Source organism: Myxine glutinosa, chromosome 1, assembly GCF_964187855.1.
Source record: "Myxine glutinosa chromosome 1, kmMyxGlut1.1, whole genome shotgun sequence".
Lineage (NCBI taxonomy): Eukaryota > Metazoa > Chordata > Myxini > Myxiniformes > Myxinidae > Myxine > Myxine glutinosa.
In genome coordinates, this window is record NC_136261.1 from 209,990,829 (window position 1) to 210,013,716 (window position 22,888).

Consider the following 22,888-nt stretch of genomic DNA (forward strand, 5'->3'; position numbering starts at 1 on the left):
CCTTAACCGACGAGGGTTTGAAGATCCTGCCTAACTTCAACGCATATTGGCTTTGATTACTACACAATGGGAAAGGGCTAATCTTTACATTCAATAGAAAATAACTAACTACTGCAGGCTACATGTTGTCATGCAACGAACTATAGGGGGTTTGCCTTTATGGCACAACCGCAACACTACCTCCTTCTCTCCCCAAGACTCGACCCGAGTCGTCCACATGGAGCGGCTGGGGTGAGCTGGCATTCATTTGAACATTACTTTTAGTGTGACACGTAGATGTGATTCCCCTAACATTTTAAACTCTAATCCCAGTGTTTGCGACATTTTTTTATTTTATTTTTGTAAACATTTAAATGTACATTTTTAAACTAAATATGTCCCTCCTAATCTAATGCGTTGTGAAACTACCTAACAGATTCACTCCCACAACCTTATACTATTCACGTATTGCCGGAATTCTGAAACTGAACACATAACCGGTGGGCAACATTTTAAAATTTTACACTGCACACAATTTATTTTACAAAAACTATGACCCAGGACCTGGACTTGAGGAATAAAACTTGGAGAATTTGTTGCTGGAGTCATCTTCATGCTTCTTGCCTTGGTAGGCGGGCTAACAAAAACCAGCTGGCCCTGACCGGCATACAGGCCATTTCAAGATCAGGGCCATCTAATTCTTCAAAATTCCACACATGGATCACTTTTTATTTCTTGAGCAGGGCCACTCGAATCGTGGTCCAAATGTGTGGCGTCAATGCCACTCAACAGATGATCCATGTGTGGCAAGATGATGAGGCAGCCTAGAGGTGCAACCATGGAGATGGGTGTGGCCACAGAGCAAGTGGTCCAAAGGTGGGCTTCAATGATGGGATGATGGGAGTGAGTATGGATGGCAGGAAGATGCTGCGACAGCAAGGTGGGTCCTCGTGATGGTCCTGGATCGGGGAGGAAGAGAAGACGCAACGAGCAAAACAGGAAAAGACGCGGTGGCACATGCAAAACACAGGTATGACAAGCGGGTGAGAGGTACGCCGGCAGAGTGAAGTAGAGCCTGGCCCTACCCGTTCGTGCCCCCCACCATTAATTACACTACCCTAGCCCTCCTTGTATTTACAATTCGTCTCTACGTCTTGTCTCCCAGTTCCCCTCTTTATTCCAAATTTGTCCCCAACTCCCCCCAGGTTCTCCCAGGAAGGAAAGGCGGAATGAACACAATGTTCCGTACTCACATCGTGATGCATCTTACCAATCAAACATTGAGTCCCGTGGTGCGAAATCCATCCCCTTGTGGATGGTTGTGGATGGTGCGAAGGGGTCTTCACAAAATCCTGACTACTCTGACATCATTTACACATTTTAATCTCCCTGGGTCGTACCCTGCCAATCGGCCTTCTTTAAACTATGTGGTTCTAAGAACCCGAATTCCCATTGCCCACACTGTGGTGCCCTCCGAATTTGGGTTTAACCCCACAAATCTTTCTACCTGTGCCCTCGCACAATTTCGGGGCTGGGTCATGTGGCTCTACCAGCAGGTCGACCTACCTGCACCCATCCGTTCACTGGAGCTGCCTCCCGAGCTTGCCTGCTCCTCACAACTACCCTATCTGGGGAAGGCCCTCCCTGGCGCTTACCCCCTGATGCCCACCTTGGCATTGGGCAACCCGGGTCCCTTTCCTGGATCCTCGGGCCCCACTCACTCTAACCTAACGGGCTCCCTGAGCCGACCTGCGGCCTTACCTGGTCGACGAGCTACCAGTGACGGAGTGTCCCAATAACTATTTCTGCCAATTAAGCCACACGCCCAGCCATTCCACCGCCTCATGCACCTCACACAAAAAAAACTATTTCCACAATCAGCACCACAGGTGTCAATATCCATGCAATTTACCTGCAACCTCTATCTACCTTTAAACTACCCACCCGAGCCTTCGTGAATGGGTTCCACTCCCCCCATTCAATCCTTCGCACCATGCATTTCACACCATGCATTCCACACCATTTATTCTCACACCAAATATTTTCACACCATTTATTTCCACACCATGCATTCCATACCAATTATTTTCACTCCACAACTCAATTCCATTTACACTTACACACAGCATCATTCATCTAACTGATTTCCCCTACAACTCGTGCTTCCCGGTCGTCCCTTTACACGACGCACACCCTTTGTTAACAACCAGCTAAACTCTCTACGTCCCCACTACTGTTCATGGTCACTACTTAAATCTTGTCCCTATTGTCTCTCTAGATCCCTAATCATTATCCTAGCCCTCCCTCAGCTAGTGCTTTGGTGCCCCCCATGGAGCAACCATTGCTGGCCCCTCCATGGGCCTAACAATGCTATCCCCCAAAACTAGTGCTCATGGGCCCCCTATCATCGTGGGGAATGGTCACACCACCATACCCCCACGTGGGGGGCACAATACTCCCCAGTCCTCTACACAATGAGCCCCTCCCTATGGAGGTACCTGGTCGCAGCTCGGCCTCTCAGGCCAAAGCGATCCATGAGGTGGTTGGTCGCCTGTATGGGTTTTATCCGGCCGGCATAGACGATCCGGGGGGGGGGGGGGGTGGAGTTGGTGGCCCCAGGTGCCGGGTTCCATCCCTGCGCGGGGCCCTGCGGTCCCACGCACGATGATCCAACCGGCCACGGTTAGAGCACCTCAAGGTGCGTGCCTTCGACAATCCGAATTACCCCTCGAAACCCACCGATCGCTCTTGCCGTGGTACGGCGCCAACAATACAGTGCGGGTGCCGGAGGTATGAATCCCGCATGCGTACGGCGCCAACAATACCGTGAGGGTGCCAGAGGTACGAATCCCGCACGTGTACGGTGCCAGCAATACCGCGCGGGTGCCGGAGGTACGAATCCCGCATGCCGGTCCTTGTGAGACCGACGCCGCACCGATTCCCTCCGGTCCCCACAGCACACCATTCATCGGGGGCTCGCATACTCGACCCGTCTCACTAAGCACTACCCCGGTCGGCGTCGATGCCTGAGCCTGATCATTTCTCGCACTCCATTTCGTACTCACACACACCGGTGTGCACACTTCTTTCACACACTCCGTACTAGCACTCACCAGTGCGCAGACGCCTTTCACACTCTCCATACTCGCACCCACCGGTGCGCAGACTCCTTTCACACACTCCGTACTCGCACTCATCGGTGCGCAGACGCCTTTCACACTCTCCATACTCGCACCCACCGGTGCGCAGACTCCTTTCACACACTCTGTACTCGCACCCACCGGTGCGCAGATGCCTTTCACACACTCCATACCCGCACACACCGGTGCGCAGATGCCTTTCACACACTCCGTACCCACACCCACCGGTGCGCAGACTCTCCACACACTCCGTACCATTCGTAACCCTCACAATGGGCCCTTCACAAACTCCCGGGTCTATCCCGACCCCCAAGCTCGCCGAACACCCCATCGCACCAAACACATTCCCGATATCGCTACTCACCTTGGGACTCACCTTCTCCCGGCACCCTTCAAGAACCTGTAATCTTTCTATTTGATTAACAGGTATTTCATCACGGTCCGAGCACCACTCTTGCACACATTCTATCCATTCCTTCCGTAATTCGTCCCCGTCTCTCCTTCTGTCTTTTCAATTTCTATTATTCCTTCTTCCACCTCCTCCAGCTTCTGTTTTACCTCTATTTCCCATTGCGCCTCTACTATTTCCTGCTCGACCTCAACCTTCGTCGGTTTCTCTACCTCCCACGTCAATATTTCCATTGCCCTCAGTTTGGCCGTACTCTCCTTCAACCCTCGCCGGATGCGCAACTCACACCGCTTTACCTCATCACGTGCACCCGCGAACTCCTCGCTCATGGCATCCATCCGATTACTCATTTTATCCATTCCACATCTCGACTCTTCTCTCATGGTGTCCATCCAATCACCCATTTTGTTCATTTCCCTGGTTGATTTCTCACTCATCTTTTCCACTTGCACCTCAAAGGATGCTTTCATTTGAGTCATGAATAACTCAATGTTAAAACCCGTTTGCACAGCGGGCTCGGCCTCCGCCGCTGGCCCCGCGTGCAAAGCGCCGCCATTGTCTTCTCTCCCTGCCATGCCGTGATTAACTCCAAGGTCAATCTGTTCCTTTGTGTCCTGGGCCATTAATTTACCCTCTACATTCTCTACATTTTCTATTCCCACCGGAACCTGCTTGTTTTGGCCAGGCATCATGCGAATTTAATTTTAATTTTGTTTTAAATTTGTTTTAAACTAAATTTCCACATGCTCGTAATTTCGCAGTACGTGAAATGCACTGCAGGTCCAATCCCACTCCTGACACCAATTTGTTGCAGTAGGGTCGAGTTCAAGGTGCACACGTCAAGGTGCACGCGTGTCCCGAAGAACCGCATGATTGAACCCTCACTTTCCCACACCTTATGGGTGCCGAGCGGATTTGCACGGTGTGGAAAGCGGCGTTACCCCACAAGATTTATGGACTGGAGTCTAGCCAAATTCGGTCTCGGATGATGCTAGGCCAATGGAGAAAAGACGTACCGAACAGGTTGGAAAGTAACAACAAAATGTACAGCCTTTTATTTTGAAGGCACAGAGAAACAGAGGCGAAGATTCAGCTTATCAATTATTACCTAATAATAACCCCGACTTGGCGTCTTCACACTCTGACACACACACACAGGGAAAAAGACACTGGTTAAGGGCGTACCGATGTACATGCAGGTATTGCCTCGCTGGTGACCACGTGGTCTGGTGTGCGCGGCTCGCAGTTCGATGAGGTCAGGTCCGAAGGACGAACCGCCGCCTCGAAGTCGGCACGGACAAACTTAGCACAGGTAGATGAACTTCAGCACAGGTGAGTCGTGTAGAAATGCCAACGCTTGCAGGTCAGCCGGATGGCGCAAAAGATCGGCAAAGAGGCGATGGTGGTCGACTAAACACAACGGCCAGAACACGTGTCGCCTGCTGGAGCCAAAACAAGAGCAGGGTGTCGTCCACGAGGCAAACTCCAAGGCAAAGAGAGAACAGAGCAGGAGGTCGTCCTGTGCGCACGAAATCCCAGGCAAAGAGTTCAGAACAGGAGGTCGTAGGGCAGCAAAATCCCAGGCAAAAGAGAATGATAATGCGCTCCGCGTGGGCTTTTACCAGATCCGCCCACGCCCCTCAAAGGGATCGGCAAGCGTACATTGTGTTTCCTGCATCGAATGTGGACAAGGTGCTCAACGCGGTATTTACGTTTCGTGTGGATAATCATGAGTACCAGGTATATGCGTCCACGGAAACGTTAAAATGTTTTGGCTGTGGGAACTTTGGGCATCTAAAACGGTTTTGTCCACAAATTGCCCCCGCAGTGGCCGAGCAGACAACACCCCTGATACTGTGACAGAAAACGTACCATCGACATCGAAAAGCTCCGCGAATGATAACGCTTGGGATGGTTTTAAACTCGTCTCCTCTTTGAGAAAGAGGAAAACACCTCGGAATGTCCCTCCACCCCGTAAGGAAAAGAAGGTGGTGATAGACTCCGATGCATTGGACTCAGTACCACCTGATAAAACATCGATGAATTATTGATACTAGGGCATGCCCGTACTATATCTATATCTAAAATTATATCCCCCCCCCTCTATTTACATGAAATGGTTTGGTCCAAAGCGAACGGCTTGCGAGTACGGTGACAATCCCCCCCCCCCCTCTATTTACATGAAATGGTTTGGTCCATTCGCAAAGCCAAAGCGAACGGCAGTTACGAATCGCAGTTACGATGAATCGCAAAGTAGTTTTAATTAGTTTTAAAACATAGTTTAACGCCAACATAGTTTGCCAACGTGAAATAAATGAATACGCTCTCAAATGTGCCGTCCGAGGCAGAGTCTGTTCGCCACGTTCGGCACACGTGATAACTCGCTGCTCTCTGGATTGGTTGAATCGTTTTTTGGACATAGCTCGGTAACTACTTGTCCGATTAATATGAAACCTTGAAAAGGCACATCCTCGGGTCCCCAGCAATATACCTGGCAAGTTTCAAGTATATCGGACCGGTAGTTGTCGAGAAACAGCGGTCGCATACACACACACACACACACACACACACACACACACACACACACACACACACAGACAGAGATTAGTGGAATTATAGATAGATGAAATATTGCTAAATGTGAATGCAGAGCCTCTGCCTGTAGCCAATATGGAACCTCAGCCTAATGTGGAGGAGTTGCATGCGCTACCTCCAGATGAGGTTGGAGTGTAAACTACGTTAAATCCTTATGCGGATTATGACAAGTCGGGTCGAGACTCGACGGGGGGGGGGGGGGGGGGGGGGAAAGATAAAAATTCGACCCCTCAGTGTTCCAACGTACCTGATGGCGATCATTCAATTCGAATAGTCGTTGTACCGGCCAATTTAGAAAACGTACCTGAGCCCAATGATTGTCCCGAAGAAGAACCTCAAATTGTGCAACAGGTTGCAGAATCGCCCCCCCCCCCCCCCCCCACCCACATTACCCGGGGTTCTGGTGGAACCTCTTCCTCAAGCTGTTCCTACAGAAACAGGGCAGGATGACACCTGCACACCACAGAGTATTCTGGTGTCTCAAGAGCCAGGGGTCCCAGATAGTGCTTCTGACATGTCTGACGAGGAATCCTATGACATTAAGGAATTCCCCACATACCATGATTCCAACGTCTTACCATCGCAAATACTCAAGGTTCTGAACCAGACTTTTAGAAAAATATATTGAAATAAAAGATCATTTTTCTGATCTACATGGGTTTATTGAAACGGCAAGGTGTATTATTCGCCAACCCAGTGACCACAATTTCACGGAACCCCAATGCAGTAGGCTTAAGAAATACATTGTTAAGGCAAAAAATGAACTAAAAGGATGATACGCATATTTCCCTTTCCTTACCTGTTTTACATCTCCATGACTATTTTTGGTAGCCTCAATATAAATGGTGGTGCGAGCCAGTCTAGGATGCTCCAAGTGGTCAACCTTGTAAGGCAACGGAAACTAGATGTGGCTTTCTTACAAGAAAACCCCACTCGACTCCATCGTCTCACGCTATCTGGAATCGAATGATGAAAAAGGCCGGCTACTTTAGCAATTCAACCTCTCGTACAGCAGGAGTTGCCTTTCTAATTAATCCCCACTTTTGCCCACTCCAACTCTCATTTCAGGAAATAATCCGAGGTCACTTAGCTTCACTGGATTTTGTTGATTGAGACATAAATTTTACTTTAATAAATGTCAATGCCCCTTCAAAGGGCACAGACCGACGAACCTTCTATGACAGGTTACGACTCCACATGATGCAGTTAGACTTGCAGAAGTGCATTATAATAGGCGGTGATTTTAATTGCACCCTGCAACCTGAGTGCGATCGGAATGGCGCAGAACCTCACCCCAGACCAGCCAGACTGTTATCTAAAATAATAAGAGATTTTGGTTTTCAAGATATCTGGCGGATGCAAAATCCAGGTGCCCATCAATTTACCTGGTGTAAGGATGACAATAATCAAGTGGCCCTCACCAGGCTTTATAGATTCGATATAAATTTGCCCTTTGCCAACCTCTCCCCCACCACTGAAATTTCCCCATCTGGTTTCTCCGACCATCACCTCATTACCATGAGTTACCGTGTAGGGTTATCTCCAAATCGCCACTCTTTTTGGAAACTGAACATTTCGATATTAGATAGCCCCTCCTTTAGGAATGCCTTTGAGAGAGTGTGGTCCAATCTGATAGGCTCCAAATCCAGTTTTAAGGACCAGCGATTGTGGTGGGACAACACAAAGGTCCAAATTAGAAGTTTCTGTCAGCAGTTTTGTTTTCTATACACGCAAGTAGAACGCAGGATAAAAGTGGAGCTGGAGAAGGGGATTCTCCAAATTCAAACCAATTAAAATCCCCATCCTACCCCCAACAGAAACTAAGACTATGTGAGAAGAAGGCTCTTCTTAATAATATAATTGCCAATCAAACCCAAGGAGCGCTAACGAGATTACACTTTCAGCACCTTTACCTCCTGGATTCCTCGACCCGGTTTTTCTTTGATTTTGAATCAAAATCTCCTCATTCCCTAATTACCGCTTTGAAATGTCCTGATAATTCGATCACGACTAACCCTGTAGAAATTAAGAAGGATGCAAGACTCTTCTTCTCTACACTTTACCAGGCAACAGATGTCAATGCAGAACTTGTTCCCATTTTGGTTGATCGTGTCGGTACGCTAATCTTAAAGCAAAGAACGGATTTGGGGTCACCGCTCACGCTTGAGGAACTTTATGTTGCCCTTAAAATCCTGGACATAGGGAAATCACCTGGCTTGGATGGTCTGCCGGTGGTGTTCTTCGGGAAAAATTTGGGACTTGATTGGACCCAAATTGCTTCTGGTTTTCCTGGAGAGCTTGAAGAAGGGTGAACTTCCACTGAGCTGCAGGAGAGCCGTGCTTACTCTGCTTCCTAACAAAGGAAATTCATTGTTCATCTCACAGTGGAGGCCAGTGTCCTTGTTGTGCACGGACTATAAAATTTTGTCAAAGGCTTTGGCCTTGCATCTCTCACCCCCACTAAAAGACATTATACACATGGACCAAACTTATTGTGTTCCTCGTCACAATATTCAGGATAATATCTATGTTGTTCAAGATGTAATTGAAATCTGTGAGATTAATTATGAAAGTTGTGGATTGATCTTCCTAGACCAGGAGAAAGCTTTTGACTGTGTTTCTCATACATACCTTTTTAAAGTGCTAAAAATTTTTGGTTCTGGATCTCTTTTTCTATCCCATATACAGTTATTTTACTCAAACATATCACATCAGCTATTTTAAAGATAAATAATAAACTTGTACCTCCCTTTTGTGTTGGGAGAAGGGTAAGGCAGGGCTGCCCTCTTTCAGGAATTTTGTATGCTTTATCCCTTGAACCCCTCTTAAATACCTTTCATAAGTCCTTGTCTGGTGTTACTATGGCAACCCACCCCTTAAAAAGCATTGCTTATGCAGATGACATCTGTGTCTGCATCAGACATTCAGAAGACGTTGTTTTGATGATGAGTGTGTTGGATCGCTTCAGCAGGGCATCATCGGCCAAGATGAATTGGACAAAAACAAAAGTGCTATGGCTTCAACCCTCTACCTATCCCCTACCACCCCCCCTATTCCCTCTCCCCTCTCCTCTCCCTGCCAATCTTTCTTGGAGAGAAGATGCGATTAAGTTCCTGGGGGTGTTCCTTGGCCCCGGAAATTTTGTGAGGCATAACTGGGAAGACCTGTTGGCACACATTGAAGTACTTTTACTAAAATGGAAAAACTTGCTCTGCCAACTGTCCTACCAAGGTAGGGCACAAGTCATTAACAGTCTAGTCACCTCGATGTTATGGTACAAGGTTATTTCCCGACATCCGCCCACAACTCTGGTGGATGAAATACAAAAATGCATCACCCATTTCTTCTGGTCCAGAAAGCATTGGCTGAGACCAGAGATCCTAAACTTACCAACTGCAGAGGGTGGCCAAGGGCTTGTCAATGTCAAGTGCTGCATCATGGCTTTCCGTCCACGAACAGCATGGCGCTTCTTGTTTGAACCTTGTTTGGCCTGGAGACAGCTTACCAGTTGCATTTATGTCAAACAGGGAAGTTGGACCTTGCACAGGAGCTGTTCCTGATGAATTAGACCAAGATAGACCGATCCATGCTCCCTTCCTTTCACCAAAGCACGTGGCAAGCCTTTACCTGTCTCCGTGACCCCTCCACTAGTGTTCGATCCATGTTCTTCAACGAACCATTATTTCACAACTGTTTATTTGGTGAGTGTGTGAATGAAAGTACCTTCATTCAACAATTTATAAATGCCTCAATAACAAAAGTGTGTCATCATACAAAAATACGCCATTTGTGTCTGTCTGTCTGATGAATTTTTGATGCCAATACATTATGTCGTTACTTATCCAATCTCAACCAAACTTGACAGGATGACGAAGGGTTACATAATGAACGTTGTAGCGCATTCATTTGCCCCCCTCCCAAAGGGGGTTTTCTCCCCCCCCGAGCGAGTTTGCCGCTAATTGCTGTGAATGGCGTTGTATGTTGAGGTGTATATAAATGTTAAATTAGCTTTATCGTGACGTATTTCCAAAGAAGATTTATCGTGGCGTTTTTCCAAATACGCTTTTAATAACAAAATTAATGATAATCGCATATTGTTAATGTTATTACAAAACAATATTAATACTAATAATGTCCCACTTCCCCAAAGCATTTTTCCTGCAGTGATAGCCGGCGAAGCCGGTGTTGTCAATAAACGCGTACGTATTATGTTGAAAACCAGATTATGCTGTATCCCTTGGCTTGAGAATTCCGAAGCGCAATGGAGGCCGCCATCTTACGGATGCAGAAGTATGCATAACAAATTGAAAAACGTTCAATAGGAGTTCTTTCACCCGTCTTTGTTTGATTCACAATCTTATGCACCTCTTATTGATAATTAAAATACTTTAAGACCAACCTCGGCCCGCATGGGCCTGGTTATCTGAAAACGAAAAGCGTCACCAAACACCGGAACCAATGAGATTCGAGCATTTGAAAAAATATTTCTAAAACCAAATCGCGCAATGGAGGCCGCCATCGACCGGATGTGGAAGTTTGCATAAAACAATTGCGAAAAAGTTCAATAGGAGTTTGTTTCACCCGTCTTTGTTTGATTCACAATCTAATGCACCTCTAATTTGTAATTAAAATACGTTAAGACCAACCTCGTTATCTTCAACGAAAATCGTCACCAAACACCGGAACCAATGAGATTCGAGCATTTGAATGCATAAAACAATTGTTGAAAAAGTTCAATAGGAGTTTGTTTCACCCGTCTTTGTTTGATTCACAATCTAATGCACCTCTAATTTGTAATTAAAATACGTCAAGACCAACCTCGTTATCTTCAACGAAAATCGTCACCAAACACCGGAACCAATGAGATTCGAGCATTTGAAAAATATTTTTAAAAGCTTATTACGCGTTTCGGAGGGTGAAAACGGCGTCAAATATTCTAAAATTGACGAAGAATTATTTTTTAGAAATCTCGCGGCCGTAGGGGGTAGTTTTTCACGGCCGGAAATATCCGAAGTTGAGACGGAATTCACCGAATTAATCAAGAAGTAAATTTTATCAATTTTAATCTCATCCAGAATGTAAATGGTACCTACTACACCTACTACACCGACGGTACCTACTACACCTACCTACTACCAACTACCTAACCTACTGATGCCACAGTGATAGGTAAAATAGTGGCAAGAGGCTTTGGCTTCGCCGGCTCATTGCGGCTTTGCAGTCGGGTACTAGTAACGTGTATAAATAGCTTATAGTTACAATGGCGTTTCTGTGGGAGCAACGGCTTCTACAGGAAGTAAAAATATTATACACCACAAACACGTATGCTTAGCTTTTTTAAGTCGCTAATGCTCTTTATAACACTAAATGAAGAAATTTGGTGGAATCCCGACGTCCGTGAAGTAAGGTTTACTTACAGAACGAAGATCTACTGAACTCTATATAACCCACAAATGTTGGGTTAATGGCCCTTTCTGCCGCTACCGTGGGATTTTTCGTAGCGAACTTTTGAAACTCGCTCCTGCTGTTTCATACGAAACTGAAAGGGAGAAGCTCAGGTGGTGCTCCTTTACCAAGCAGCTAGCTAGCGCTTGCCAAGCCAGCCGTTCCATAACGGTTTTGAATGGAGTGCTTGCTCAAATGCTTAAACCACTTGGCGTTCTCTTCACAAGAAACTTGGTAAATGAACACACACCCAATGTTCTTGAGACCCACCCATAGATCAACTGTAATCTATATACCCCAAATAATCTATATGCCACCTTCCTGCCCCTCCCAGAGTCTGCGGGTGTACTAGTTTGAGAAATGCCACCAATGACAGGTGGATAAGCACTACCGCTCTGGCTTTGACGGTTGGCATTAGATCGTGTCGCAGAGTTCATAGCATTTTGAAATCGGTGCTTCACATCTACTGTTCCTCACATGGTTGGGCAAACAACCCTCCCGTACCCACCTCTGAATCTTCTCCATCCTTCCCCAATCTTTGTCTATCTGGTTCTCTTAGCTTGGAATCGATTAGGTTTGGCCGCTCTCTGTCCTTTTCTGGGAGCAATTGGAAGACCCTGTATGTGCAATGCTTGAAAGTCCTGTTTCGTTCGTTGTCCTCCCCTGTACCCTGTAGATGACCTGCAGTCCTGCCGAATGTTCCTCCCCTTTACCCTATTTGTGGGTGGTACTATAAACAGCCTGTGCCGAAACGTGTTGGGAATCTTCAATGGAGAATTGCTCATTGGATCCTACCTACAAATTCCCTAATTCACTGCTTCTCGCAAGCGATAAGTGAGCAATGTACATTTTGTGGACAAACTGAAACCTTGCCCCATGCGTATGTACACTGTGACTGGTTAACTCCGTTATTTGTTTTCTTTAAAATGTTACTTGGACGGTTTTCCTTAGTTTTTTATTTTCTCGCCTTTATTTTTCAACAACAATTTTAATTCATCTCTTTCTTTCATAAGCCAAGTTGGCGATATATAAGACCAGAAAATCAAAGATACGCAATGATTCTTATAGTACAGATGCTTTGGAAATGTTTAAAGCTCTCTGTGTTTCAAACGTTAAGCTGGAATTTTGTTGTTGTTCCGAGGTACAACTCTTTGATAAGCAGTGAAGTATAAAAAATGCATTTTGTAAAATAGCTGAGGGTCAGTTAATATTTACTATGCAGTTGATTTCCTTAATACTCTCTTGTTTGTTTGCTTATATTTTGTTTATTTATCATGTAAAGGTTTGTGCAACTTTTTGTGATTCTTTCCTTTGAATCATCATTTATTGGTTTTTATACTTTTGTAATAAAAGGACATAAAAGGTTTTTTTAAAATCAATCTCTCTCTCTCTTTCTCTCTCTCTCTCTCTCTCTCTCTCTCTCTCTCTCTCTCTCTCTCTCTCTCTATCTCTATCTCTATCTCTATCTCTCTCTATCTCTCTCTCTATCTCTCTCTATCTCTCTCTATCTCTCTCTATCTCTCTCTATCTCTCTCTATCTCTCTATCTCTCTCTCTATCTCTCTATCTCTCTATCTCTCTATCTCTCTCTCTGATCTGTCACAGCGATAACAACTCTGTCGCAGGAATCCCTTTCCTGGGAAACCCAAAGTTCCCTCATGACTGTCGTTCGCCAATCGTTCGCTCCAGACTGCAAAGCAACTATGCTTCTTGTCCGACTTCACTCGCTCCACCTTCTTTTCCTCCTCCTTCTCTTCGTCGTCGTCCGGTTCCCGATCCGGTTTCCGGTTTCTTTTAACTCAAACTTTTCACCTTTTGAAAACAGTTCATAAACAATAAACCTTTTGAAAACAATAATAGTACATGGAATCAAAATTGTTTACAGTGGATGAAAACCACCACAACGGAAGTGACGAATCCATAACACTTCCCCCCCTAAAGAAAGAAAGTTTGAACATAGTGAAAACTTTCTTTACAGGCAAAAACTCTTTTAACAAACAAAAGTAAAACTCACACCCAAATCATCAATTCACGTGAGCAACAATAATTAATATTTCCCAAAAATAAAGCAACAAAACTTCCAAACAACCTACAGAAATTTCCAAAGTTAGTTAACTCTGGACAAAGCATCAGCAACGACATTGTCCCTGCCCTTTACATGCTCAATTTCCAAGTTGAACTCCTGCAAAGCCAAAATCCATCTCATCAACCTCTGATTTTTATTTTTCATTTTTTGAATGAATTTTAAGGGGTTGTGATCAAAAATCCAAAACAAAGCAAATCTATAGCACTTTTTGAAGGAGGCCGAGCTGAGAGCCAGGTTTCATGGTGGTTGGGTGGTGAGGCCTGGAAGTATTCACTACATGGACGCCTTTAGGAACGTGGAGTTCACAGTTAATCCGTGTAGGAATCTTGGCTCGGCTGCTCCGCAGCATTCAGTGCTTCAAACTCTTCCTAACTTTCATAATAATCATGGTTGGAGTGCTTGTCGCTGTAGTCACATGAATAGCGGTCTCCTTCTCGGCCACTACCCTGATACTCATCCCTTCGGGAGCTGCCGTAACTCTGGGAGCCTCCATAGTAATCTCGACTGCGGCCACCACCAAAACTACTACTCCCACCCCGGGAGCCATAGCCACCCCTGAAACTACCTCCACGTTTTCCTCCTCTGTAGCCCCCTCGACGCCCATGGCCTGCCTTCTCTACTGTTATGGTCCGACCATCCAAATCCTTGCCATTCAAATCCTTTTCTGCATCTTTGGCGTCCTTTGTGTTTTCAAACGTGACAAAGCCAAACACTCTCGACTTTTGCGTCTCCCTGTCTTTTATCAGCAACACTTCCAAGAGTGGTCCATATTTGCCGAAGACAGAGTCCAGAACATCTTCCCTTGTGTTGAAGTTCAGTCCACCTACAAAGAGCTTGCCAACATTGCCTCCATCCCTGACTTGTGTGTGCTGACACTTAGTTTCAGGGTACTTGACAAGAAGTGTCTGTGCAAAGCGTGACGTCAGTACCTTCCTCTTCTCTTCAGAGCGCTTCCTACCCATAGCACGAGTCGCGATACAGGATGGAAAGATACCCGGAATCTCCTGCTCTAACTGTGCAGTGTTATTTTCCATACTAGGCTTTTCAACAAACATCGGGTTACCAGAAACTTGACCACCGGCCAAATCATTCCCGATAACAAAAGATATTCCCTCTACAGGTAGAGTGGCATGTAAACCTACGGTGACCGGTCCTGACACCAAATCAGACTTCAAATGGATGACATGAAGTGGAGCTTTAACATAGCCACCAACCCCCTGTAAAAGAACACTAACACCAGTTGCCGTCTTCTCTGACAATGGCAAAATGCCTTCAATCATCAAAGATAGATGTGCTCCTGTGTCCCTCAATACCCTAACAGGTCTCTGTTTCGTTAAATCTCCATCCAGTGACACAAACCCCTCTGAAATAAAAGGTTTGTAACCCTCTTGAACAAGGTCGTTCTGTGATGCCGTAACTTTGGCATGGGAACCTTCACAAGGCACTGTCGTGTCCTCCAAGGACGATTTCTCGCATTTGCCAATGCATTCGGAGTTGTGCTAGTCTGACTCCGCTCCTGATTTTTCCTTTTCAGGGCGTAAGATTGGGACGTCAAATGTCCAGGTTTCTTGCAAAAAGCGCAAGTAGACCCGGAGGAAAAACTCGTGGTCTGCCTCGGGCCCCCCGGAAGATTAGTCTGTCTTGGAGCTGTAGTCTTCTGATCCCCTAAACTCGCGGTATCAGATTTGTCCCCATAGTCATCTCTAGGCCGCCTCCACGAATATTTGTTCTCTGCCCCTGATTTACCATAACTCCCCTGGCTAACTCTAGGTGGGAAGTTAGGTTTGTGGAACCCCATCCTATTTGTCAAGGCATAGTCATCTGCCACGGTTGCTGCCTCATACAACTCTGGTACTTTCTTTTCATCCAGATGTACTTTAATGTCCGCTTGGACACACTGTTTGAATTCCTCCACCAAGATAAATTGTCGCAACAGTTTGAAATCTTTCCCAATCCCCTTCGAATCACACCACCGATCAAACATGGTTTCCTTCATTCTGGCAAACTCCACATGGGTCTCACTCTCCCTCTTCCTGGCATTCCTGAATTTTTGCCGGTAAGCTTCAGGGACCAATTCATAGGCTTTGAGAATGGTTTTCTTCAATATCTCATAATCTGCACATTGGTCAATCGGTAAAGCCGAATAGATATCTTGAGCTTTACCCACCAAAACACTTTGCACTAACATCGTCCAGGACCCCACAGGCCATTTTAGCATTTGAGCCACTTTCTCAAAGTGTTAAAAAAAACTTGGCTACCTCTTTTTTATTGAAGGGTGGAACCAGCCTCACATGCCTACCATCATCCCAGGTGTTCTGACTAGTTGTCGAACTAGCCGGCATGGATACGACTTCTCTCCGTTCTCCCATTAATTCCAGCTCCTTGAGTTTAACTTCCTTCTGATACTCCATGTCACATTCCTTTAACTCCCTTTCGGCTCTCCTTTCCTCGGCTCTTTCCTTTGCTCTTCTTTCTTCGAGTTCCCTTTCAGTTCTCCTTTCCTCTGTTCTTATCTCCTCGAGTTCTCGTTCCTGTTCTATTCTTCTTTCCTCGAGTCCTCTTTCAGCTCTCCTTTCCTCTGCTCTTCTCTCCTCGGCTTTCCATTCCAACTCTTTTAACCTTTCCTGGCTCTGCAGTTGCATCTCCATTTTCCGGAGCTCCACATTTTCTTTTTCCTCGGGTAACCAATCCAAGGCTCCCTCTGTCCATGTTCCCTGTCCCACCAGAGATTCTACCACCAATGTCTGCATCTCTGCTTTCTTCATATGAGCTCGGACCTCCAAGTTAAAATGTTTAGCCAATATCAAGAGTTCCGATCTTTTTAACGCTAGGAACTGTGCTTCATTAGGGGACGCTACAAAATTTTCTGCGTCAAACACCATGGTGACTATTAGTTAACACCTGTTAACCTTCACACAAAATTTTTTCCTATTTTTTGAAAAATTTGGGAATGTTAGAAAAATTCCAAATTTGGGAATTTGGGGAATGTTAGGGAATTATATCCCAGACGAGTGTTATTAGGGAATTTAATCAGCAAAGACGAGCCCCCAATTTCAATTTGGGCCAATCCCGGATGAGCCCCCAATTTCTGTTACGTGCTCCTCCCCAACCCCCTGGTCACGGTGTACCTCCGAGCCCCGAGAGGAGTCACGGCAGAAAAATGTGTTATTCTGTATGTCAAAGATCAATGGTGAAGCCACACGAATTGTTACTTACAAACAAATATTGTATTAAGATCACACAAGAATAACAGTACAAAAATAATAGTCATCAAAAGTACAATCAATATATCCTATGATGTTACCATCAGTTTCGTAATATATAACTCGTAATAATATATAACTCGTAATAGTTTCGTAATATTTTCTCTCAGCGATTCGTCGAATGCGCTGCAATTATTTTCGTTCTCTGTTTCCTCCCAGTCGTTCACCCCATACCTCCTTGTTTAATATCTCTACTCAAAAAAAAAAAAACCCCAAAAAATATTTCCTTCCCAGGTCTCATTCGTTTATTTGTTGTTCTTATTTGTTCGTTCGTTCTTCGTTCGCGATCACGCGATCACGTGGTGAGAAATGTATAATCTCTCCCCTGAACAACTATTTTCTCTCATATATTATAACACCCTTTTCTTCTTTTCCTACAAAAGGATGCTTTCATCTTGCTCACCAAATCTATTCATTCCAAAAAATATATATAATACCATCTCTTACAGTTCCTCCTTTCTACATTCCCTAAACTATCCAGAACTCCACCCCTCCTTCAGTGTCCTCAAACGTATTTTTGACTCGAAGGTCTCAAACTCATTTTGCAAAAAATGTTCGTTTCCCATGAATCGTACACTTTTCAAAATCCAATCTCACCCCTCCCCTCCAAATCCTCCCCATCACCCATCCCTTTCAAATCTCCCCCCTTGCCCCTTCCCTCCCCTCCGTCCTAAACTCCCCCCACACCCCTCCCCTCCGAGACTCTCCCTCGCTCCTCCCCTCCTAGACTCCCCTCTCACCCCTCCTCCTCAAAGCATCCTCCCTGCTTCTTCCCCCTTCCAACTTTCACCTTCATCTCCCCCAACCTTCTGCCTCGCTCTTCCCCCTCCTCAAATAACACCTCACTGTGCCTCACCCAATCTCCATCAAACCTTTTGTCCGCCCCATTCTTCCCTTTCTCCAAGCTATTCTGAAATCTCTGACACACCTTCAACAGCTCTCCCTACCTCTTCCCCCTCTTCCACATCTTACCCTACCCCTCCCCCCCCCCGCCCCCCTGTTCTGGACCCGATGCTCCCCCTTCCTCTTCATTAACGGTATGGACCTCAAACATCCGGGGCCTTCGCTCAAACTTGACTGATCTCTCCATACAGGTTGCTTCTGACAAACCAGATGTGATCTGCTTAACAGAAACTTTCCTCCTTCATGATGTCTCTGATGCCTTGGTATCTCTCCCAGGTTACTCCCTCCTCCGGTATGATAGACCTGAGCCTCGTCCTGGAGGTGGGGTTGCTATCTTTATAAAAAACTCTCTTCTTCACTCGCTCTCCACTGCCCTCTCTCCACCTCACCCCCAGGAATACCTTTGGCTACGGCTTCCCCTTCGCTCCCACCTTTTGTTCATATGTGTGTTGTACCATCCACCAAACAGCGATGACTCCATCTAAATCTCGCTGTCTGATAATATGGACCAACTTCTATCTACCCATCCCAACTCTCTCTTCCTCATTTGTGGTGATTTCAATTGTCACCATGCCAGTTGGCTGGGTGTGGGTACCTCTCTCACCAGCCATGGCTCTTCAGCAAAGGACTTCTGCGACTCACTGGGACTGACACAATCTGTCAATTTCCCGACCCGGATCTCAGTCAACGGGGCATCTTCTCTTCTGGATTTGGTTATGACAAACTTCCCTGAAAATATCTGCTGCTCTTCTTCTGCTCCAATCGGCTCATCTGATCATGTGCTTGTCAAAGTGGACATCTCTCTGACCATTCTCAGAGAGCCTCCTCAGCGTCGTCGAGTCTGGCATTTCACTCAGGCCAACTGGCACGGTCTTCAAGCAGCCATCAATCATCTGGACTGGTCTCCCATCTCTACCGCCTCTGACATCAACTCATCCTGGGAATTCTTTCAAAGTAAATTGCTCTCTCTCATGCACAGATTTATCCCATCTCGTCTTCAGTTGTCATACCCTTCCTCCCGTCCATGGTACACGGAATCTTGTGGTGAGGCTGTTGCCCTGAAACAACTTGCTTTCGTCTCCTGGAAAGCAAATCCAACGGAAGGAAATCTCATTTCCTTTCACAAAGCCCGAAACAAGTGTGTGTCCACCCTCAGGAGAGCCAGGAAACAATATCTCACCGTTCTCAAGACCGAACTCTCTTATCTGTCTCCCTCTTCCAAATCCTGGTGGCGTCTGGTCAAATCTGTTTCTGGTGTTTGTTCCCCCTCCATCCCCTCCCTCACCTCAAACGGCTTAACGGCTGACTCCGCACGTGAAAAAGCTGAATGCCTCAACTCTGTGTTTGCCTCTAAATCTTGTGTCCCAAACCCATCCCTCTCTGTACCCACCGTACCCAGTCGTACCCAGCTGCTCCTGGACTCTGTGTCCTTTCCTCCTGACAAGGTGGAAAAGTTTCTGTCAACCCTCGACTCTGATTCTGCAACTGGTCCTAACGGCATCAGCCCACGGGTCCTAAAATCATGTGCTTCCGCTCTTTCACTCCCTCTTTCTGTTCTCTTCAACCTCTCTTTTGCTCAAGGTCATCTGCCATCTGCTTGGAAATCAGCCAACATCACCGCTTTGCACAAAAAAGGTGCAAAAACAGATCCCAGCAACTACAGACCAATCAGCCTTCTCCCAATTATCAGCAAAGTCATGGAATCCATCATTGCTTCAGATATGAAATCTTTCCTCTTCTCCAATGGCTTGATCTCTGATCATCAATTTGGTTTCAGACCTGGTCACTCTACTCTGGACATGCTGCTTCTGCTTTCTCAACAATGGATGGAGGTCCTCAACGCCAAACAGGAAATTAGAGCTGTCTCCCTTGACATTTCACGTGCCTTCGATACGGTCTGGCACCCTGCTCTGCTCACCAAACTCTCCTCCTTTGGTATCCATGGAAATCTCCACGCATGGCTGGCGGACTTCCTCTCTGGTCGTAGTCAACGTGTGGCCCTGAATGGGTTTCTCTCATCTCCTCTTCCTGTTCAGGCTGGAGTTCCCCAAGGTAGTGTTCTGGGCCCTGTGCTCTTTCTGGTCTTCATCAATGATCTCTCTGACTCTCTTGAAAATCCTCTCTATCTCTTTGCTGACGACTCTACTCTCTGTCGCTCCATTCCTCATCCCTCAGATCGGGAGTCTGCAGCCTCCTCACTCTCTGCAGACCTGGACAAAATCACAGACTGGGCAAACAAATGGAACATGTCTTTCAATCCTGATAAATCTCACACTCTTATGATGTCTCTCCGAAAAGACCGACTGGAAAACCCTCCCATCCACTTTCTGAATAATCCTCTCCAAGAAGTTCTGTCACTCAAGCTTTTGGGTCTCACTATTTGCCATGATCTTTCCTGGGAAAACCACATTTCAAATCTGGCCTCCAAAGCCAGTCGCCGACTGGGCATCCTCCGTCGTACGAAGTCCTTCCTTGGCACACCTGAGCTCCTCACCACATACAAGGCTTTCATCCGCAGCTCTATGGAATACTGCTCTCCCCTCTGGTCTGGTGCTCCTGCCTCACACCTAGCCCGTCTTCACGCTGTTGAAACCAAAGCGTTCAGAATCATTGGAATCTCCCGCGATGAAGCTAACTCCAAGGGCCTTTCACTCACTCACCGCAGGCAGGTTGGTGGTCTTTCCGTCTTCTACCGACTCCTCTCTGGCCTTGCCCCCCCAGCCCTCTCTGGGCTCTGCCCCCAAATATTCCTACAGGTCGCACAAGATCTGCCTGCAACCCTCTTATGGTTAAACTGCCAAAATCAAGACTTTCTGCTCACCTTCACTCCTTCATTCCTCTTTTCTCCCGCCTCTGGAACAAACTCCCTCACTCTCTTCAATCCCACTCCACCCTCCAGGTCTTTAAAACAGCTGTTCACCACCATCTCTTATCCTCCCCCATCCAAAACCTTGATCTTTTCTACCCCCGCTAATTTTGGTCCCCTTGTGTTTTATACCTCTCCCCCCCCCCCTCCCCTTCCCACGCCTCCTGCCCCCAAGCCCTCTCCCTCCCATACTTCTCCCTGCTCTCAAATGTTGTGGTTGTGTGCTTCCCCTTCTCTCCCCATCTTGTCTTCCGCTCCCTCTTTTTGTATATTTTGTTTGTCTGGTTGATTTGTTTGTGAAATAAATGTTAGCTCTTTCACGAGCCTCGATTCAGTATCCAAAAAAAAACAAAAAAAAAAACAACTCACTGTGCTCCAAGTGAGTGAAACAAGAACATTCCCAATGTCTCTTTCCCGTTTTCACCCAAGTTGATTCCGGTTTCAAGCCAAAGTCGATCCCGGGGTCAAGCCAAAGTCTATCCGCTCCAGCGATTGTCAGAACGATGTCCAATCGAGACCAAAATCCCGTTTGGATGACAGTTACAGTCACGCGGCCAAAGCTGCACAAAGGTGCCCTCAAGGCGACTGGGAAATCCAAAGGCGCCCCCAGGCGACTGGGAAATCACACCCTCGGGTATTGACGTTTCACAGCTCACAGTCGGCGAAACTCAGATTTACCTTCAAAATCCGCGTTGCACACACACACACACCAGATAAACGTCTGAATGCGGTGAGAACGACTGAAGCGAAGCAAAGAAAAACCTTGCTCGACGCGCATAGCGCGCGAGTCAAAATGGCCGACGGCCCATTCTCGAGACGTAATGGCCCTTCGATGATTCTCTTCGGAATCAATCGCAAAACCTGACACGCAGGTTGATCTGTCACAGCGATAACAACTCTGTCTGCAGGAATCCCTTTCCTGGGAAACCCAAAGTTCACTCGTGACTGTCGTTCGCCAATCGTTCGCTCCAGACCGCAAAGCAACTATGCTTCTTGTCCGACTTCACTCGCTCCGCCTTCTTTTCCTCCTCCTTATCTTTGTCGTCGCCCGGTTCCCGATCCGGTTTCCGGTTTCTTTTAACTCTAACTTTTCACCTTTTGAAAACAGTTCATAAACAATAAATCTTTTGAAAACAATAATAGTACATGGAATCAAAAATATTTACAGTGGATGAAAACCACCACAACAGAAGTGACGAATCCGTAACACTCCCGATGAGGTTAGTGTGGAACACATTGTTATTGCTATTGGAAATATCATTGGGATGGAAAAGATCCGTGCAGCATCACGAATGAATAAACGTATCGTGGTTTTTTTAGCCAAGGAAAGCCTCGTGCATGAGGTTGTCGCGGCTGGTCTGTCCACAGACAATGGACATTTCGTCTTGGTTTCTCCACTCGATACCCCAGCTGTTAAAATACTCCTATCCAACGCCCCACCCCCCTCCCCACCCCCCCGTTTCTAAAAAATGAGTCGCTGTTAGCGCTATGGTACAGTCGTGTCCCAGATCAAGATGCTGCCGCTGGGCTGTCGGAGTGAACACGCGAAGCACGTCATATCTTTCCGATGCCAGGCATACATTGTACTTCCAACATCCAATGTGGATAAATCCATAAGATGTAACAGAAACTTTAAACATCAACGTACGTAATTGCATCGCAGTCTGCAGTTACTGTAAAACGAGACAAAGTCTAACAGCGGCATAGCCAGGCTTGTAAAATATTATAAACCACAAACACACATGATTAGCTTTTTATCGTGTGAAGTTCTTCCTTGGCACACCTGAGCTCCTCACCACATACAAGGCTTTCATCCGCAGCTCAATGGAATACTGTTCTCCCCTTTGGGCCGGTGCTCCTGCCTCACATCCAGCTCGGCTTCACGCTGTTGAAACCAAAGCTTTCAGAATGAATCTCCCGCGATGGAGCCGATGCCGAGGACCTTTAATTCACTCACCGCAGGCAGGTTGGTGGTCTTTCTGTCTTCTACCGACTCCTATCTGGCCTTGCTCCCCCAGCTCTCTCTGTGCTCTGTCCCCCAAATATTCCTGCAGATCGCACAAGATCTCCCAGCAACCCTGTTAGGGTTAAACTGCCAAAATCTAGACTCTCTTCTCACCTTCACTCCTTTATTCCACTTTACTCCCACCTCTGGAACAAACTCCCTCACTCTCTTCAATCCCACTCCTCCCTCCAGGTCTTT

At 46.5% G+C, this 22,888-nt stretch overlaps 1 protein-coding gene across 1 annotated transcript in view; it reads right to left on the minus strand.

Moving 5' to 3' along the window:
- LOC137416372 (intermediate filament protein ON3-like) overlaps positions 1-22,581 on the minus strand; it is an 85,270-nt gene extending 62,689 nt beyond the window's left edge. Inside the window, exon 1 of the mRNA XM_068101923.2 lies at positions 22,482-22,581. Coding sequence (XP_067958024.2) covers positions 22,482-22,486 — 5 coding nt within the window. The 5' untranslated portion in view covers positions 22,487-22,581. The remainder of the gene's footprint in view (positions 1-22,481) is intronic.
- Between the last annotated feature and the right edge of the window lie 307 nt (positions 22,582-22,888).